General features: G+C 46.3%; 1 protein-coding gene across 2 annotated transcripts in view; it reads left to right on the top strand.

The window, feature by feature from the left end:
* The window catches only part of LOC140464848 (LIM domain-containing protein 1-like), a 54,110-nt gene that overhangs the window by 30,556 nt on the left and 3,518 nt on the right, over positions 1-20,036 (top strand). The window contains exons 3-7 of one of the 2 annotated variants that reach the window (XM_072560372.1): positions 6,900-6,967; positions 8,947-9,009; positions 10,375-10,505; positions 11,791-11,842; positions 13,869-13,937. In XM_072560372.1, the coding sequence (XP_072416473.1) occupies positions 6,900-6,967; positions 8,947-9,009; positions 10,375-10,505; positions 11,791-11,842; positions 13,869-13,937 (383 nt within the window). The remainder of the gene's footprint in view (positions 1-6,899; positions 6,968-8,946; positions 9,010-10,374; positions 10,506-11,790; positions 11,843-13,868; positions 13,938-20,036) is intronic. The other variant, XM_072560373.1, reaches the window with a different exon arrangement.

Raw genomic sequence — 20,036 nt, 5'->3', positions numbered from 1 at the left:
AGTGGGAGGAAACTGGAGCACCCGGAGAAAACCCACGCAGACATGGAGGGGAGGAATGTGCAAACTCCACACAGACAGTTGCCTGAAGGTGGAATCGAACCTGGGTCCCTGGCACTGAGAGTGGTAACCACTGAGCCACAGATAATGTTGTGGAGAAAGTGAGCTGGAGGAGGCAGTATGGGAATGTTGATTTAGGTTTTCTTATTCTTTCTTGGGATGTGTGTCATGGTAATGCCACCATCTATTCTCCATCTCTAATTGCCCTTGAACTGAGTGGCTTCCTCTGCTATTTGAGGGGGTAATTAAGACTCACTCTAACCCTAATCCATGTTGCTGAGAGTCTGTAGTCACATGAAGGCCAGGTTAGGTAAGGATGGCAAATTTTCTTCCATAAAAGGACATCAGTGAACCAGTTTTTTAATAAAAATGACAAATGATGATAGTTACCTGTTGTTACTACTGACACTAAATTAAATTCCACTATGTTGTGATTTGAGTCTGTGTCCATATGACATTAACCACAGTCTTTGGATGCCTAGTCCACTGACATTACCGCCATGGCACCTCCAACACCATGCCACCACCTCAAATATAAAAGATAGTCAGAACGACGCTCCTTTAAAATGTAATGCAAGTAATTTCAGAACATTGCACAAGGAAGAGACCAGAATCACCGCCCCGTGAGAGACTTCGAAAGATTGAGGCATTTTTAGTAAGATGGATCCACAAGGTTACCAGTTGATACAAAGCAAACAGGACATTGGACTAAAACCCAGATCAGGAAACTCATACAGAGCAAGTCATGTTCTGGTTGAGCCACATGTGACCAGAACGAACCAAGAAGACGTGAGGGAGCAATTTAATCATTGTAGACAATTTGGAAAAAGGCCACATGGTCATCAGAAAACTTTAAAAATGTACTGATCATAGAATGTAGAACATAGAACATAGAACAGTGTAGCACAGTACAGGCCCTTCAGCCCTCGATGTTGTGCCAACCTTTTATCCTACTCTAAAATCAGACTAACTGACAGACCCTTTATTTTACTATCATCCATTGCCTAGCCAAAAGTCGCTTAAATGTCCCTAATGTATCTGATTATACTACCACTGCTGGCAGCGCATTCCATGTACCCACCTCTCTCTGTGTACAGAACCTATCTCTGACATCTCCCCTAAACCTGTCATCTTTGAAAGGAAGTGATTTTAGTGAAATGCAGGGTGGCAGTCATTGATAGGTCGAAGATAGACTAATTTACTTGTTTGTTAATTATATTTAATTGCGTGCAATGGTTGGCATTAACTAGGGGTGCACTTGTGTACTTATTTATGGAAACGGACTGAAATTGTTGGGTAAAGAAGTGTATGCTTGTGATTGCATCTCTGTAAATAAGTGCTTTGAATGTGTGTAAAAATTGGCTTCGATTCTATCCTTCGTTGTCTGGCTGTTCGGATTATAATTGATTTAGAACGTTGCTTGAACCAAACTTTATGCCAAAGAGGTACAGGTTTAAATTGGTAAAGCATTACATTTCAGAAAGGTGCAGTTTATTTGTGGAATAGTCACTGTAAGATGTGCTTTCCAGGTAAAGAGGTAGAATGTGAAATTGCAAATGTTTGAGATACAGTGAGGTAATGCGATGGTGGGAGGGAAAGAAGTTTTGAGTCAGGATGAGCTAAAATAGACCGGTGACCTTCTGGGTCTGTCTTTGTTTTTGGAATGTGATTGCTATCTGGGTGGGGCAGCTGCTTCTGTTTGGAACATTGTGAGAGCTGCAGATTTTTTTTGCAGTTTGCTCAGTTATTTTTTCTCTCTGAAACACTCCAAACATGCAGCTATTCCCCTAAGAGCAGTGGAGTTCTATTTATAAAAGTTCCTATTTAACACAAGGTCTTTGTGCAGCAGCAGAGGGGTTTGCTGTACTGAAGGATGTGGTTTGAAAGGAAAGTCAGTGTTGGCTTTGGCCCTTAGGACTCTGTTTGCCTGTGATCCACTTTTGAGAGGCGATGGTAACCTGTTGACTGGGTCTGAGATGTCTTGGTCATCTGCAGCCAAGCTATCTCTTAGCGTTTTTGTTCAAATTTCAATACAAACTCCACTCCATTACTGGAAAGGCAAATTTTCACTTAGAACATAGAACATAGAAAAATACAGCGCAGTACAGGCCCTTCGGCCCTCGATGTTGTGCCGACCAAAGCCTACCTAACCTACACTAGCCCAATAACCTCCATATGCTTGTCCAATGCCCGCTTAAATGACCATAAAGAGGGAGAGTCCACCACTGATACTGGCAGGGCATTCCATGAACTCTCAACCCGCTGAGTAAAACATCTACCCCTAACATCTGTCCTATACCTACCACCCCTTAATTTAAAGCTGTGTCCCTTAGTAACAGCTGACTCCATACGCGGAAAAAGGTTCTCACTGTCAACCCTACCCAAACCCCTAATCATCTTGTACACCTCTATCAAATCTCCCCTAAACCTTCTTTTCTCCAATGAGAAAAGCCCCAAGTGCCTCAGCCTTTCCTCATACGATCTTCCTACCATACCAGGCAACATCCTGGTGAACCTCCTCTGCACTCGTTCCAGTGCCTCCACATCCTTCCTATAGTATGGCGACCAAGACTGCACATAATACTCCAGATGAGGCCGCGCCAGAGTCTTATACAACTGCAACATGAGCGAGCTCAATCGGAAAGTACCATGAAACACACTTCATAGTAGAGAAGCAATGGAGAATACATTTTTAATTGGTAGGGTACCTACTCAGAAAAAGGATATGATTGAATAGAAATGGCTCAGAGAAGATTTAGTCAAATAATTCCTGTGATCAATAAAAGAAAGGTCGGAGCTTTCATTCCTGCATCAAACGTTTCTTTTGAAAGCAAGTTGGGTCTTTACACATTGGGGTTTGGATAAATGAGGGGTGAACTTACTAAAGCATCTAAGAGATTCATAGAGGTGTACAGCATGGAAACCGATCCTTTGGTCCAACTTGTCCATGCTAACCAGTCATCTTTAAACTGATGTAGTCCCATTTGTCAGTATTTGGCCCATATCCCTTTATACCCATCCAGTTGCCTTTCAAATGTGTAATTGTACCAGCCTCCACCACTTTGACAGCTTATTCCATACACACCACCCTTTTTGTGAAAAAGCTGCCTCTTAGGTCCTTTTTAAATCTTTCCCTCTCACCATAAATCTATGCTGTCTAGTTTTGGACTTTGCTATCTGGTGCTAAGACCTTGTCTGTTTACCTTATCTGTACCCCTCATGATTTTATAAACCTCTATAAGGTTCCCCTCTCAGCCTCCGACACTCCAGCAAAAAATCGCCCCAACCTATTCAGCCTCTCCTTATCGCTGAAACCCTCCAGCTCTGGCAACACCCTTGTGAATCTTTTCTGAACCCTTTCAAGTTTCAAAACACCTTTCCTACAGTTGGGAGAAAAGATCCTAAGGGGGACTTGATAGGGTGGATGTTCTGAAAATGGTTCCTCTTCAGAAATTTGAAGGTATGGTTTAATGCGGGGGTTCGTTTTAAGACTGAGATGACCATGTTCCTTTCTCTGAGCATATGGAATCGTCTTCTGTAGAAAGCGGTGGGTTCATTGAATTTGTTCAGGGCTGAGTTAGATTCCCTAATCGACAAGGGAGTTAAGAGTTATGGGGGGGTGAGGACAGTTGCCCAATGGTGGAATTGAACCTGGGTCCCTGGTGCTGTGAGGCAGCAGTGCTAACCACTGAGCCACCGTGCCGCGCATAGATAATGTTGTGGAGAAGGTGAGCTGGAGGAGGCAGTATGGGAATGTTCAGTTAAGTTTTCTTATTCTTGGGATATGGGTGTCATGGTAACACCACTATCTATTCCCCATCTCTAATTGCCCCTTGAACTGAGTGACTGGAACTGCGACCACTGTCAGAATAGCTATAATTGCAACAGATGGAGAAACAGGCTGAATGGCGTACTTGTACATTCCTGTTCTTTAATGTATTTATCAGTGGAGTTCAACTGTCTCTGGTGAACGTGCATTTATCAAACTCAATAAAGATCACGGTTCTTTATAACTGTGCCCAGTCATCTCTGATAACTTGTTTCAAAATCACTGAAAGTAATGAAAAGGTTGAACCATTTGGTTGGTGCAGACCAATCTGTTTGATAGAAAGTTCATACTACTCCCAATAGGAGAGACTGCGCCTTTCTCAAACAAAAGGACACTCTGAAGATGTCTCCTAAATTTGGCAAATTGAATCCTGAGCTGAGTGAGACATCAGTCATTTGTGTTTTAAAAACTCTTCAGTCTCTATCCTTTCCCAGATGTGGTGTCGTTGGCTGGGCCAGCGTTTATTACCCAGCCATAAAGCAATCCCTTCTGTCCTGCATCTCCTGTCCAATCTTGTCCCTCTGGTCCACCTGTCTCTGGGGAAGTTTAGCGTTATGATGTACCACATGACCATAAGGTATAGGAGCAGAATTGGGCCATTCAGCCCATCAGGTCCATTCGATCATGGCTGAATATGTTTCTCAAACCCATTCACCTGCCTTCTCCTCATAACCTTTGATCCCTTTACTAATCAAACACATGTACAGTGCAGTGGTGTACTGTGCAAAGCTGCTGCAATCCTGGGTGTGTAAGGGCACCCACAATGTTGTTGCTGAGGAACTTCCAGGTATTTGACCCAGTGCCCATGTAGAAACAGCCATTCATTTCCAAGTGAGGACGGTATGCACGTCTGGGTGGTTTGGAGGGGAACTCACTGGTGTTCCCATCCATCTGCTGCTCTTGTCCTTCTTGGGTGGTAGAGGTCATGGGTTTGGAAGGTGGCTTATGCTGGTTTGAGTGAGTGACGTTGGAGCCTGGGCAAAATCTCACGCAAATCTCTGCCTCCTGGACTGGCTCTCAAATTCTATAATCCAGCCCCTGTCAGTAGAGATGAATCCCAACTGCGGGATGCTGGCAGGAGCAATACAGAACTCCCGGAGATTTGGGAATCTGCCATTAACAAGGCAAGTGTTTCAGCTCAGTACAAAAATACAATGAATTCATCTCAGCAACGATAGTAGGATTAGCTGAGTAGCCAGGGATAAAATGTGAAACAAATCATCATGCTGATGGTTGATAGTCCCCGTGTTTAATTTGATATGTTAATAACGCTTACAAGCTGAAACATGCTCTTTGCAAGAATTGGCAATACTGTCGTTTTTGCATTCCACCCAACTTTGTATTTATATGGTGTCTGTGCTACCAGCTGCATGCTCTGTTTCTGAAACATCGCCTCCCTCCCCCCATAACAAGTGTGGAATGTTCTGGAATGTTATCACAAAGGATGTGAAAGAAGTTGCTGTGGTTTACCACAACTGAGATTAGCTGTTCCCTTCTTTTTTTTTCTGCATTTAAAAATAGTAATGACAATGAGCAGACTGATTTTTAAATGTAGAAAGTCCTGTTGAGCTGTGGACTTTTTGGAATGTCAGTTGTCTATGTTGTAATTCGTGACCGGCATTTTCAGAATTGTGAGGTTAGAGTCAGTCAGTGTGCACATGGTGGTTAGTTGTGTAATTATGAACTGAACGTTGACCCTCTGCCTCTGTCTACCTGCTTACCTTCTGTCTCTCTCAATATCCAATCCCTTGCTTCTTTACCTTTAGCTCTGCCATGCTTGACTGTCTCCCTTCACTCAGACCCTATCTCCCCTCTCTCTTGAGTACTGGTGTTACTTTTAACTGAGGAAAGGTTATCTCTTTGTCTGCCTCTGCACGTGAATGGGTGTGTCAGAGCACATGTGTGTTTTTCACTACTTCCCCTTAGCAGTCGCCTTTTGCCCTCCCCATCTCCTGTTTCTCTCCATCTCTATTTATTCCTGTTTCTATATCTCCTGATCCCCAGTTCTCCTCTGATCATCTCTCTTTTTGTCTTTATACTCTTTTTTCTCTCTCTCTCTTTCATTTTCTACTTATGCTTTTTTTGTGCATTCAGACTGTTAGTCTGTGTAGCACCACCACAGACAGGATCTTCAAGTCCAGTATCTGAAGTTTATTTACAACACTAAATAGTTTCACAGTTTTGCACCTCGTTTGGGTTCTGTGCTTACTGGTGTTACTGGGCATTATATACATGCATGCGCGCGCACACTCTGTCTGTCTGTCTCTGTCTGTCTGTCTCTGTCTGTCTCTCTCTCTCTCTCTCTCTCTCTCTCTCTCTCTCTCTCTCTCTCTCTCTCTCTCTCTCTCTCTCTCTCTCTCTCTCTCTCTCTCTCTCTCTCTCTCTGTCACACACACACAAGCGCATGTGTGCACACACACACTGTCTGTCATTCATTCATACACACACAACTAACTGACACACTCCAATTTAACACAGAAAGTGACTGAATGTGAGGAGGGCACCTTTAGACTGGAAGGCTCCTGTCTTAAAGATACAGACCTGTATAATCGATAGCATGAAACCACACTCCGCCTTCCTCTCACAACCCCCCTCAATGCCACCTCTTCTCACTCCCCCTCCTCATCCTCCACCCCCCTCCTTACTCTTCACCCCCCCATTCTGCCCTCCACCCTCTCCTCCTCGCTCTCCCCCTCCTACCTTCTCACCCTTCACCACCTCCTTTACACTGTCTCCCATTCTCCTTTATTGTCTCCCCCCCCCCCCACCGACACACCCCATTGCCCCTGGTGGAAGGCAGAAGGAGGAAACCTCTCTCTCTCAAAGCTAATCGAAACTCCCAGCCCCATCTACTCACCCATTCTCCATCCTGATCCTGGGATTTCTGATGAAGTGCTGTCTCCCAGAGAGCGTTGGCTGGCTGTGCTTTTCCAGAAACTTCCACCTTTTTATTTGGTGTTCTGTGCACCAGTTGTTTTTTTGCTAATAACCGACTTGATGTATTTCTCTTTAGGCCGACGATTACGGGGGAAAGCTTTCTACTTTGTCAACGGGAGAGTCTACTGCGAAGAGGACTTTCTGGTGAGGCCAATTAGATTGTGACTCTCTGGTGCATGCTTGGCGAGTGCTTCCTGGGTGGATATATCTTGAGGTTTACACATTATGTATATCATGTGGTTGTTCAGAAGGTGTGGGACATGTTGCTTTTTGGAGAAAGGAGAGTGGAATTTTAACTTGAAAACACAGGCTGGTGACAATGGCCTTCCAGCTGCCGCCATCTTGGGTGAGGCCCTAGTTGATAGATGGCTAGACTAGCCACTTGCTTCAAATAGGAAGGCCAAAGAAGTGCAGATGCCGGAAATCACAAACCAAAACAGAAATTGCTGGAGAAACTCAGCAGGTCTTGCACTGTCTGCAGGGAGAAAAACAGAGTTAACGTTTCCAGTGGCCCTTTTTCAGAACAAGAGATTTTCTAGCAATTTTTGTTTTTGTATCAAGTGAAAGGGCATTGGTCTTGTGCAAGTATGATGACATAGAGCCGTACAGCACGGAAACAGACCCTTCGGTCCAATCAGTCCATGTCAAACATCATCCCAAATGTAAACTAGTCCCACCTTCATGCTCCTGGCCCATATCCTTCCAAATCTTTGCTATTCGTGTACTTATGTGATGTCTTTTAAATGTTGTAATTATACCCACATCCACCACTTCCTCAGCAAGTTCAAACCACTCGCGAATCACCCTCTGTGTTTGGGGAAAAAAAATTGTCCCTCGTCTTTTTTTAAAATCTCTCTCCTCTCACCTTAAAAGTGTGCTCCCAGTCTCGAAATCCCCCATCCTAGGGAAAAGACATCTACCATTATCTATATCCCACATTATTTTATAAACTTCCATAATGTCACCTAGCAACCTCCTGTTCTGTAGTGGGAAAGAAGTCAATAGACAATAGACAATAGATGCAGGAGTAGGCCATTCAGCCCTTCGAGCCTGCACCGCCATTCAATATGATCATGGCTGATCATTCCTAATCAGTATCCTGTTCCAGCCTTATCTCCATAACCCTTGACTCCACTATCTTTAAGAGCTCTATCCAATTCTTTCTTAAATGAATCCAGAGACTGGGCCTCCACTGCCCTCTGGGGCAGAGCATTCCACACAGCCACCACTCTCTGGGTGAAGTAGTTTCTCCTCATAAAGCCCCAGCCTATCCACCCTTACTTTATAACTCAAACCTTCCATCCCGGCAACATCCTGGTAAATCTCTTCTGAAGCCTCTCCAATTTAACAGTAATCTTCCTATACCTGGGCGTGCAGGTGTTATTTTGGAGGTTACAAGTGAGCAGAGGGTTCCTGGCAGCGAACACTCTGAAAACATATGAATAAGGAGCAGCCTTTGGCCATTCGGCCCCTTGACTTTCCACCTTGAGCTAAAATCATGGCTGTCCACAATCCCACGTACACCCCCTCTCTCATAGCCTTTGACCCCCGCCCTTGCTTACGAAGAATCTACCCACCTCGACCTGAATATTATCCAAAGATTGTCTTTCTGTCACCCAGGGTAAAATTAGATTGAGTACTTTGGTGTTTACAAAGTGAAGTGAGGGTTTGAGTCATGGGTTCGAATCCCACTCCGAGGGGATGGTGAAGTTCAAGTCCAGTAGGAGTCTGGAATTGACGGTGACTGGGTAGCTGTTATCAATTGTTGTAACTGCCCATCAGCCTCAGTGATGCCCTTCAGAGAGGGAAATCTGCTGTCCTTAACTGGTCTGTGATTCCAAACACACCAAAAATAAACCGTGGATGACTCTTAACTGAGTGAACTAGAGAGCCATTAAGTACAAAGGTAATTGGGGATGGGCAGTAAATACTGGCCTTGCCAATGGTGGCAATAACCATGTAAAAATATATTTTAAAAAAGTCATCTGATGCCATGCACTGTTCTTCCACTATGTATGGGATGCAACAGGTCAGAGCAGGCTCAAGGGGCTGAATAGCCTACTCCTGTTCCTGTTTCTTATGGTGACTCCAATTTATTTTCTCTGTCTGTCTCTTCCCCACAGTATTCTGGTTTTCAGCAATCCGCTGATAAGTGCTTTGCCTGCGGCCACTTGATAATGGATATGGTGAGTTCAGGATGAATTAATCACTGGGAATGTGCTCATTCTGAGATTTCCCAGCACCTGGAGCCAGTCTGTCTGAAACCTGCAGTCTCGATGCTGGAACTACATTCCATCCCCTTCTCCTTCCCGAAGGCCACAGCTCATTTACCTTGAGATGGAATTCCTCTCTAAGTTATTTGATATCTGCTTTGTATTTCATCCCACTTTCCTGTCCCGGGCTCAGCCCTGGTTAACAAAGGCGTTTTGCTGGGCATTTTCAAACTGTTTAAAGCCAAAGGCCCAGCAGAAATATTTACGAGTCGAGTCTTTAAGTTCAAAGGCTTCTGGTTTTTTTTTGGGACAGAGCAGGAGCCAGCAACCTGTGGCTCTAGAGTTGGATACATTTCCTTCAAATCCCGTACTCGGTTCCCAACTTTCTCTGGTTAGATTATGTTTATTTAAGGGAATAAACTGCATGGTCTAAGCAAAGAAAAGTAAGAGTCTGTTTTTTTTCCTTGTTGTGGGATAAAAGGCAAATTGTTTTGCCACACCTTAGGGTTTCAAATGATTATTTGAACACAAAGAAAATCCTTGTTTTGCAAATAGTTTCAGTTGCACGTTATTTCTGGATATATCCTTTAATTGAAGCCTTCACCACTGTCTTGAATGTAGCTGTGACAATAAATTAATCTGAAAATCTAATTAAAACCTTCTTTTAATCATGGTTAAGTTAAAAGAATATGGTTCAATACATGTGTTTTTATTTATTGTGGAAGTGTGTCGCTATCAGACAGTAGGTTGTTTGCCAGGAGCAATAAAAGCCATGTTAGCCACTAAAGTTCAAATTAAAATGCTGCCCTTTTTTTCTCAGACACACTCCCTCTTTCATACAGGTCTCCTCAGCACCTTCTCCCTGTTCTCCCCAAGCTTCCCCCTTGCCCATCGCTTATTCCCCCTCCCCCAATCTCCCTCGCCCTGTCCCCCTCCCCCAATCTCCCTCACTCTGTCCCCATTTTATTCAGTAATGGTATCAAGGATTATGGAGCAAGGCCAGGAAGTTTGAGTTAAGGATGATCTGATTCTGCTGTGATTTTATTCAGTGGTTGTCAGGCTGAATGACCTACATCTGTTTTGGGGTCTTCTGGAATACATGGGAATTGCTTACCTCCCGGTGTCCTGCTTAAGATAAGGATCCTACCTAATGTCCCCTTCTGTGAAAGGAGTTCTGATGTGAACTGTACCAGAGTCTCGTGTACAGTGGGCTACTCAATGTCATCAGAACCAGACCACACTCCATCCACTGATGAGATGGACACCTTCATCATTGACAAGTCAGGGCCCGAGGAGCTGCAGATTCCTCTTCACTCACATGTACGTTGTCTCTGTTAGATTCTGCAGGCTTTGGGCAAGTCCTACCATCCTGGATGTTTCCGTTGTATCATCTGTAACGAGTGCCTGGATGGTGTCCCTTTCACTGTAGATACCGAGAACAAGATCTACTGCATCCGAGACTACCACAAGTAAGAGCGACAGCCAATCTGTGTTGGTGTCTGGTGGTAAATAATCTGCTCCCTCCCTCTCTCGTTTTGAGCAGCTTTTGAACAACTGAACTGTTTTGGGCCCCTTGTCTAAGAAAGTGTAGACCGGCAACAGAATCAGTCCAGACACTGGGTATCAGCCGATCCTGGGTATTGGAGTCAAGAATGTGGTGCTGGAAAAGCACAGCAGGTCAGGCAGCATTTGAGGACCAGGAGAGTTGACGTTTCGGGCGTGAACCCTTCATCAGGAATGAAGAATGTGCTCGTTGGAGTTTAGGAGAGAGGGGGTGACCTCATTGGGACATATAGGATTCTTAGACACCTTGGGTGGGGGGAGGGGATGGTGGATGCAGATTGTTTGTCCTGACGAAGGGCTTATGCCCAAAATGTTGATTCTCCTGCTCCTCGGACGCTGCCTGACCCGCTGTGCTTTTCCAGCACCACATTCTTCGACTTTGTTTCCCCTTGAGGGAGAGTCTAGGACCGGGGACATGATTTCCGAGTAAAGGATTTAAAGCAAAGGACAAGAGGAATGTCTTCACTGAGGACAGTGAATTTGGCAAATGAAACAAAAAAGCTGCAGATGCCGGGAATCGAACAAAAACAGAAAATGCTGGAGAAACTCAGCAGGTCTGTGGAGAGAGAAACAAAGTTAACGTTTTGAGTCCAATGACCCTTTGGCAGAACAGGGTCAGGCCACAGATCAGCCATGCTCTCAATCAATGGTGGATCAGACCGGAGGGGATGAATGCCCTACTTCTATTTCTGTGTATCTAAATCTCTCTCCCCTCTCCGAGGAAAACAGTCCCAACCTCTCCATCTTATCTTCCTTTGTGTTGAAGCATTAAGTCTACTTCTTTGTCCATGGAAACTGCCTGACATTGGTTTTTTCCATTACTTTCCAACCTCCACAGTGACTGATCTTTGGTGCTGTTCCCTTGTTGGACCTGTCGGGTGGCAAAAACTGGGAGGGATTTGATCATCAGGGTAGAACAGCTCAGTGTGAATCAAGTCACGTGATGCAAAGTTTTAACAAGGAATTGGCTGGGGAGTTGGTGGTCTCAGATTCCAGACCCCAGAACATGCCCCACCAGGTCTCGTTTCTTCCCCCGCCGCCCTCAACCCGGGTTTGTGTGTGTGTGTGTTTCTGTCTCTGTCCCAGTGTTTCACACACATGTGTACACTCTCAGACATGGCCAGTGTGAGATCAAAGAATCTAAACCTGCCTGCCTGCTGTTGATTTACCTTCCTGTGCTTTCTATTTCAGAGTGTTAGCTCCAAAGTGTGCTGCGTGTGGTCAGGCCATCCTACCAGCAGAGGTCAGTACTGTGTTAAAAATCTGTTTGGTTTTGATTGGATCTTGCAAATTGGGACAGGACTGAGGTTTATTGTCCACTGTAGTCACTAATATCCCTCCCTTCTGTGCTGCTCTAATCCCCCATTGGGGACTGCTTTCTGCCTTTTCTCCATATTATTATCTCTCACTACCACAATGTCTTCGTCCCACACTCATACTGCACCATGTCGATATATCAATGCAATCCTCTGTCCAGATAGTGTTAATGCAGGTTCCATTGTGACCCCATGTTAACTGCATCTATTTACAATTCCAGCAAATGTGCCCTTTATTCCACTGACAATGCTTTCAGATTAAGGCTCAGATCTCACTTTCACTGAAACATGGGAAAATCTGAAAGCAGATTTATTTTATTAATTATGCATGTCTGTGTTTGGGAGACCTACTGTGCAGTAAAATCTTGTGATCCAGTGTAACTCAAATCCTGTTCCTGTAATCCAGTGTCTTTTAAAGTCTTGTTTCTGTGATTCGGTGTAAATTATGTTATGTTCCTGTGATCCAATGTCATTTAAAATCCAGTTCCTGTGATCTGGTGTAAATTTAAATCTGTGTTCCTGTGATTTGAATTGTGTTCCTATAAATAATACATATCCCTGATCGATAAGCCTTTAATCTAGCGCCTCTCAGTGGTTGCAGGGAATAGTGCACTGTTGAGCTCCCCTCATTTGCACATGACTCAGGACTTTGAACGTTTCCTCTCAAAGGTTTTGAGTACTTTCTGCGTTGGGGAGCCATAGTTTTCCTGCCAGAAAATAATCAAAAGGCTAATGGAGTGCTGTCCTTTATATCTGGAGGCATAGAAGGGAGAGGCTGAACAGGCTGGGGCTGTTTTCCCTCGAGCGTCGGAGGCTGAGGGGTGAGCTTATAGAGGTTTACAAATTTATGAGGGACATGGATAGGGTAAATAGACAAAGTCTTTTCCCTGGGGTGGGGGAAGTCTAGAACCAGAGGGCATAGGTTTAGGGTGAAAGGGAAAAGATACAAAAGAGGCCTAAGGGACAACCTTTTCACACAAAGGGTGGTGCGTGTATGGAATGAGCTGCCAGAGGATGTGGTGGAGGCTGGTTCAATTGCAACATTTAAAATTTGGGTCGGTATATGAATAGGAAGGGTTTGGAGGGATATGGGCCGGGTGCTGGCAGGTGGGACTAGATTGGGTTGGAATATCTGGTTGGCATGGATGGGTTGGACCGAAGGGTCTGTTTCCGTGCTGTACATCTCTATGACTCTATGACTAAGTCCTGTCTCAGCTGTACAACGTCTTGGTTTGACTACAACTGGGAGTTGCTGTGCGCTATTCTAGGGGAACATGTCAGGAGGATTATATTGGCCTTGAAGGGAGGGCCCTATGTAGATTCATCAGGGTCATCCTGAGTTGTTGTTACAGTGAGAGCTTACTCAAACTGGTGTCACAGTTTCTGGAGGTGAATTGATCAAACCTTTCAACATTATTAAGGGAAATAGAATTAGAATCAGCTTTATTGTCACGTACTCAATTGAATACAGTGAAAAGTTTACAAGTTGCAGCTTGCGGTTCTGTCTTGGGTACTAACATACCTAGGTTCAACTGCTTCAGTTACTGTTCTTAGAAAGCTAGAGAAATTTAAGTCTAGCATTGCAGATTTCAGGAATAATTTATAAAATGGAGGGAAAAAAGTTAGTGAATTGAAATAATTTCCACGGGTGGGGAAATACAGCACTAGGGGGCAGCATTTCAGGAGGCTGATGCATGGAGTTGGGTCACAGATCAGCAATGACCTCATTGCACAGCAGCAAGGATGAGACTCAATGGGATGAATGGCCACGTGCTGTTCCTGTGTTTCCAGTGGTCCTGGGATCTGACAGATCCTGGGAAGAGCTGTGCACACTCTCTGCGCTACCTGATGGAATGTGATCTCAAACCCCTCATCATTGCAGCGTCGCTGTGAAACGCAAGCAGCGTAGAGAAGAGGAGATCAGACTGACTTTGGATTTTTCTGTATTGACAGGGCTGCGACGAAACCATTCGCGTGGTCTCCATGGATAAAGATTACCACGTGGAGTGCTATCATTGTGAAGTAAGTGTGTCCACTGAAAACTAGAGGATGGGATTCATTACAAACCCAACATGAATGAATCTTAGCCTGGATGGAACCATTTTAAATTAGTTTAAAATGAGCCGGTGGTAATTCCCCCCTCGTACAAAAAACAATTAGGATTTCTGCAACTACTTTTTATTAAATTGTGACTGTGATTTGGGAGGTATAAGTTTAAACATTGACACTTGTTCCATTGCAAACTAATTCCAATAGATATGAGAAATCGGAATATTAGGAGGAGACCATTCAGCCAGATCTTGGCAGGTCTTCTACCTCAACACTTTTTATCCCACATTACCCTCATATCCTTTTGCAGTGTTGATCCTTCCTAAACAGTTTAATGTGTGAGTGTACTTTATCCCAGTCCCTTCTCTCCGATCAGATCAATCACCATCCTAGACAGAGAAAGCACGGTGCTGATTGGTTAAGCCAACTCTGATTGGTCAAGGTGTTGCCATGGAGAATGCACCAAGGAATGACAGTACCCCTCAGTGCTTCTGCTTAATTCAAAACTGTCTTGCCAACCAATCAGCACCCACTCCTCATGCAAAATAAATTATTGTTCCCTTTTAGATTTGGCATTGTTGAATCAATCGGAATGAGTGCATGAAAGAAAGTTTGGATTCCACTTTACCCTTCATCAATAATCGCATTAAACGTGATAAAATGCAAGGATCGCAAGTACAGAGTTGACGCTCCACACTGAAGGAGGAAGCTACCATTAAAAGTGTAGGAGGGCCAGTTTTGATCCCCACTGTACATTCAGTGAATTGGCTGATCTCAGCCAGCTCAATGTTGGGAAGTTTTGAACTTGAGGCTCTTTGGGTTAGGATGAGCAATATTGGGCAGCTCACTCTGTTTAATCCCCATTGGAAAATGCATGGAGCTGTGGATTTTAAGAGAGGACCTATTATGAGTACAGCAGTACCTGGTGGGCTCAGGGTTGAAGACAGGAACTTAGGTACTGTGGAGAGGGGTATGGGTACAGGCACTGTGTTGTCAGTTCCCACATACAACAAGATCTGGGCAGATTCAAACTTGCATTGCAAGTACAATTCTCACTGTACAAGTGCCCGGCAATGACCAGCTCCAACAAGGCAGAGTCGCTTCGTGGTCAGTCACAGAATCACGTAGTATTAATATCCTTAGGTGCTGTTATTAAAAGTGAAACAGAGCTGTCCAAGAAATATTGTGATTTCAAAATCCCTCAGAGCTTTCTGGGGTGAGTAACTCCTCTCCTGACTGATTATCCCAGGGCACAAGTCAGGAGAGTGAGGGAATACCCCAATTTGCCTGGAGGAGTGCAACTCCAATAACACTCCATCTAGGACAAAGCAGCCCACTTGATTTACACTACATTCACATTGCCTCCCTCCACCACCAATGCTCAGTAGCAGCAGTGTGTACTACCTACAAGATGCACTGCAGTAATTCACTCCGGCTCCTCCAGCAGCACTTTCCGATCTCATGACCACTTCCGTCTGGAAGAACATGGGCAGCAGATACATGGGAACACCGCCCCCTGCAAGTTCCAGTCCACGCCACTCAACATCCTGACTTGGAAATGCACCATCTTCAGTTTTGCTAGGTCAAAGTCCTGGAATTCCCTCCTTCAGGGCATTGTGGGTCAACCTACAGCGCACAGTCATGGGTTTGGAAGGTACTGAGCCTGATTGAGTGACTGTAGTGCATCTTGTAGTTAATACACGGCTGCTACTGAGCATCGGTGGGGTGGGGGGAGGGAAGAGGCGTGAATATGGTGTCAATCAAGCGAGCTGCTTTGTCCTGGATGGTGCTGAGCTGCTTTAGTGTAGTTGGGGCTGCACACCTCCAGGCAAGTGGGGAGTATTCCATCACACTCTGTGGATCAGGGCGGCTGTGAACAGGAGGAATTGCTCTGCAGCATTGGGATGGGATCAGTGACAGACACCCATGAATTATGCTTCAGGGGAAATAGTGCATACTGGTCAGGTCACTGAATGAGCAATCCAGAGGGCCAGCTAATGCTCTGAGGACATGAGTTCAAATCCCACAATGGCAGCAAACTGAATTAATAATTTAAAACTAATCTTAAATAGTGACCATGAAACTATAAGTGATTGTCAAAAAATCCATTTGGTTCAATGATGTCCTTTAGGAAGGAAATCTGCTGTCCTTACCTGCTCTGGCCTACAGGTCACTCCTGACTGGATTTAAGACCCTCTGCACTGAGCAAATCACTCCATTTAAGGCAGTCTGCCAGTAACATCCTGTCCCACAAAAGAATAAGCGGTTTCACTAAATGACCTTATTTTTCAGCTTGTTCCAATACAGTGAATTTCTTGCTGAGTCCCCTTGTTAGGTGTAGTGGGCGATGGAGAAGGCAAATGGTCTTTATAGGGAGGGACGTGTTGCTGAAATTCTACAGGGCTTTGGTGGGACCACGCCTGGAATACTGTGTGGGTTTTTTTTTCTGAGGAGGGATGTTCTGGGTATGGAGGGAGTGCAGTGAAGGTTTACCAGAATTATTCCTGGGATGGCAGAACCGATGCATGAAGAGAGACTGGATTGGTTAAGGCCACATTCACTGGGGTTTAGAAGAGTGAGGGGGAGTCTCATAGGAACCTATAAAATGCTGACAGGGCGAGACATGGTATAATTAGGAAAGATGTTCCCAACGGCAGGTGAGTCCAGCACTCAGGGTCACCATTGGAGAGTATGTTACTAGGACAGCACAGCAGGTCAGGCAGCATCCGAGGAGCAGGAGATTCGACATTTCAGGTATAAGCCCTTCATCAGGAATGAGGCTTGTGGGCCAAGGGGCTGAGATATAAATGGGAGGGGGGGGGTGGGGAGGGTAGGGTTGGGGGGTAGGTAGCTGAGAAAGCGATAGGTGGATGAAGGTGAGGGAGAAGGTGATAGGTCAAAGTGGGGGAGTGATGGACAGGTCTGGAGGGCGGTGCCGAGTGGAGGCTTGGGACTGGGATAATGTGGTGGGGGGAGGGGGGGGGAAGAGAAATGAGGAAGTTGTTGAAATCCACATTTATCCCATGTGGTTGCAGGGTCCCAAGGTGGAATATGAGGCATTCTTCCTCCAGGCGTCAGGTGATAACGGTTTGGCGGTGAAGGAGGCCCAGGACCTTCATGTCCTTGACAGAGTGGGAGGGGGGAGTTAGTGTTCAGCCACGGGGCAGTGGGGTTGATGGGTACGGGTGTCCCAGAGATGTTCTCTGAAACGATCCACAAGATGGTGTCCTGTTTCCCCAATGTAGAGGAGACCACATCAGGCGCAATGGATGCAGTAGATGACATTGGTAGAGGTACAGGTAAATTTCTGATGGATGTGGAAGGATCCCTTGGAATCTTGAACAGAGGTGAGGGGAGTGGTGTGGGTGCAGGTTTTTAACTTCCTGCGGTGGCAGGGAAAGGTGCCAGGAGTGGGATGAGGGCTGGTGGGGGCTGTGGACCTGATGAGGGAGTTTTGAAGGGAATGGTCTCTCTGGAACACTGATAGGGTGGGGAGGGAAATATACCTTTGGTTGTGGTGTCCGTTTAGAGGTGGTGGAAGTGGCGGAGGATGATGCGATGTATATGGAGGTAGGTGGGATGGAAGGTGAGGACTGTGGGTTCTGACCTTGTGTTGAAAGGGGTGGGGTTCAAGGGCAGTGGTGCGTGAAGTGGGGGAGGTGCGCTGGAAGGCATCATCAACCACGTGGGAAGGGAAGTTGCGATCGTGGAAGAAAGAGGAAGGAGGTCATCTAGGACTTCCTGTGGTGGAATTGATCATCCTGGGAACAGATGCAGCAGAGGCAGAGGAATTAGGAATAAGGGGTGGTGTTTTTACAGGAGGTAGAGTGAGAGGAGGTGTAGTCCAGGTAGCTGTGGGAGTCAGTGGGCTTGTAGTAGATGTCCGTGGTTAGTCGGTCGCCGGACATGGAGAGTTCCAGGAAGGGGAGGGAGATGTCTGAGATGATCCAGGTGAGTTTGAGCTCAGGGTGGAAGGTGTTGGTAAAGTTGATGAGCTGCTCAACCTCATCTTGGGGGCACGAGGTGGCACCAGTGCAGCCATCGGTGTAGCGGAGGAACAGGTAAGGAATGGTGCAGGTGTAACTATGGAAGATGGACATAACTGGGGCCCATATGGGAGCCCATAGCTACCCCTTTGGTTTGGAGGAAGTGGGAGGATATGAAGGCAATGTTATTGAGGGTGAGGATCAGTTCAGCCAGATGGATGAGGGTGTCAGTGGAAGGGTACTAGTTGGGACGATGTGAGTGGAAGAAACGCAGGGCTTGGATACCTTCGTTGTGGCGGAGGGATATATACAGGGACTGGATGTCCATGGTGAAGATGAGGCGTTGGGGGCGGGGAAATGAAAATCTTGGAGGAGGTGAAGGGCGTGGGTGGTGTCACGAACATAGGTGGGGAGTTCCTGGACTAAGGGGGACAGGGCGGTGTTGAGGTAGGAAGAGATCCATTCGGTGGGACAGGCGCAGGCTGAGACAATGGGTTGACCGGAGCAGTCAGGTTTATGAATCTTAGGAAGGAGGTAGATTCGGGTGGCGGAGGGTTCACGCATAATGAGGTTGGAGGCTGTGGATGGGTGATTCCCAGAGGTGATGGGGTTGATGATGGTTTGGTGATGGGAGGCGAGGTCGTGATCAAGGGGGCAGGAGGAGGAGGAGGTGTCTGAGTTGGCGCCAGGTTTCAGCAGCATAGAAGTCAGTGCCACACACTGTTACTTGTCCCCCTCGTCTGCGGGTTTGATGGTGAAGTTGTGGTTGGAGCGGAGGGAATGAAGGGCTGCATGTTGTGAGGGCGGGAGGTTGGAGTGGGGGAGGGGGGTGGACATGTTGAGGCGGTCGATGTCACGGCAGCAGTTTAAAGTGAAGAGGTCAAGGGCGGGTAGCAGGCTGGCAAGGCATGTCCAGGTGGATAGGATGTGTTGGAGGTGGGAGAAGGGGTCCTCGGTGGGAGGGCGGATGTCGTGATTGAAAAAGTGGGCCCGGAGGTGGAGATGGAGGGAGAAACGTTCAAGCTTGCAGCGTGTGTTGAACTAATTTAATTTGGGAGCGTCGAGGGATAAAGGTGAGGCCTTTGAAGACTAAATGTTTGTCCTCCATGAGGGGGATGTCTGGGGGAATGGTGAACACACGGCAGGGCTGGGAGCCAGGATCTGGACTGGACTGGATCTGGAAGTGGGGGTGGAAACAGTCGCTTGAGTGGGTGTGATTATAGGGTCAGGAATGATGTCACAACAGAAGTGACACTCACAAAGGGGGCGCAAGTGGGGCTTATAGCGGTGTCCACAGGGGCAGAAGTGACGTCACGAGTGACGCGGGCGACGTTTCGGTTACCTTCTCAGTGGGTGACGTCACTGGTGGCAGAAGTAATGTTGGCGATAGAGTCTTTTGTGTCCAGGTGAGTGATGTCTTTAGGGGCAGAAGTAGCTGCTTGTGGTGGCAACTGTGGGGGCGGAAGTGACATGCAAGGTAGGGACCGCATCTGTGCTGGGGACGGTGAATCCTGCAGCGTTAGTCTTCCCAGCAGTCACAGAGGTGGTTGGGTGGACGGTGATCGCGGAGGTAGTGTGGCCAGCAGCAGCTGTGGTCTGTGTGGTGGCAGTGGGGGGAGGAAGTGACCACCCCGGCAGTTGTGGAAGGAGCGGCTGTGTGGCTTATGGTGTCTGGGTGGTACCAGAGGCCAGGAGAAGGTTCTGGAAGGTTCTAGGAAAAGAGTGTATTGAGGGAAATACATGAAAGTTTGTTTGACTTGTGATTGTTTATGTCCGATGTGGCGGAGAAAAACGGTTTGTTGAGCGCGTGAATCCTTCTGAGGATGTAGAAACGCAGAGGTCTATTGCAGGTCTGGGAGAGTGTGGCTGTGAGCTGGGGCAAGATCAAAGGGTCAAAGTCTGAGGACATTGGGTGGGCCATTTAGGACTGAGTTGAGGAGACATTTCTAACATGATTAGACAGAATAAACACAGGAAGGATGTTCCCAGTGATCGGGGAGTCAAGAACCAGGAGTCACGGTCTAACGATACAGGGTAGGCTATTTAGCACTGAGATGAGGTAAACGTTCTTCACCCAGAGAGTGGG

Source organism: Chiloscyllium punctatum, chromosome 41, assembly GCF_047496795.1.
Source record: "Chiloscyllium punctatum isolate Juve2018m chromosome 41, sChiPun1.3, whole genome shotgun sequence".
NCBI classification, from domain to species: Eukaryota; Metazoa; Chordata; class Chondrichthyes; order Orectolobiformes; family Hemiscylliidae; genus Chiloscyllium; species Chiloscyllium punctatum.
Note: the sequence above shows the minus strand (reverse complement) of the source record. Positions and strands in the feature narration are given on the sequence as shown.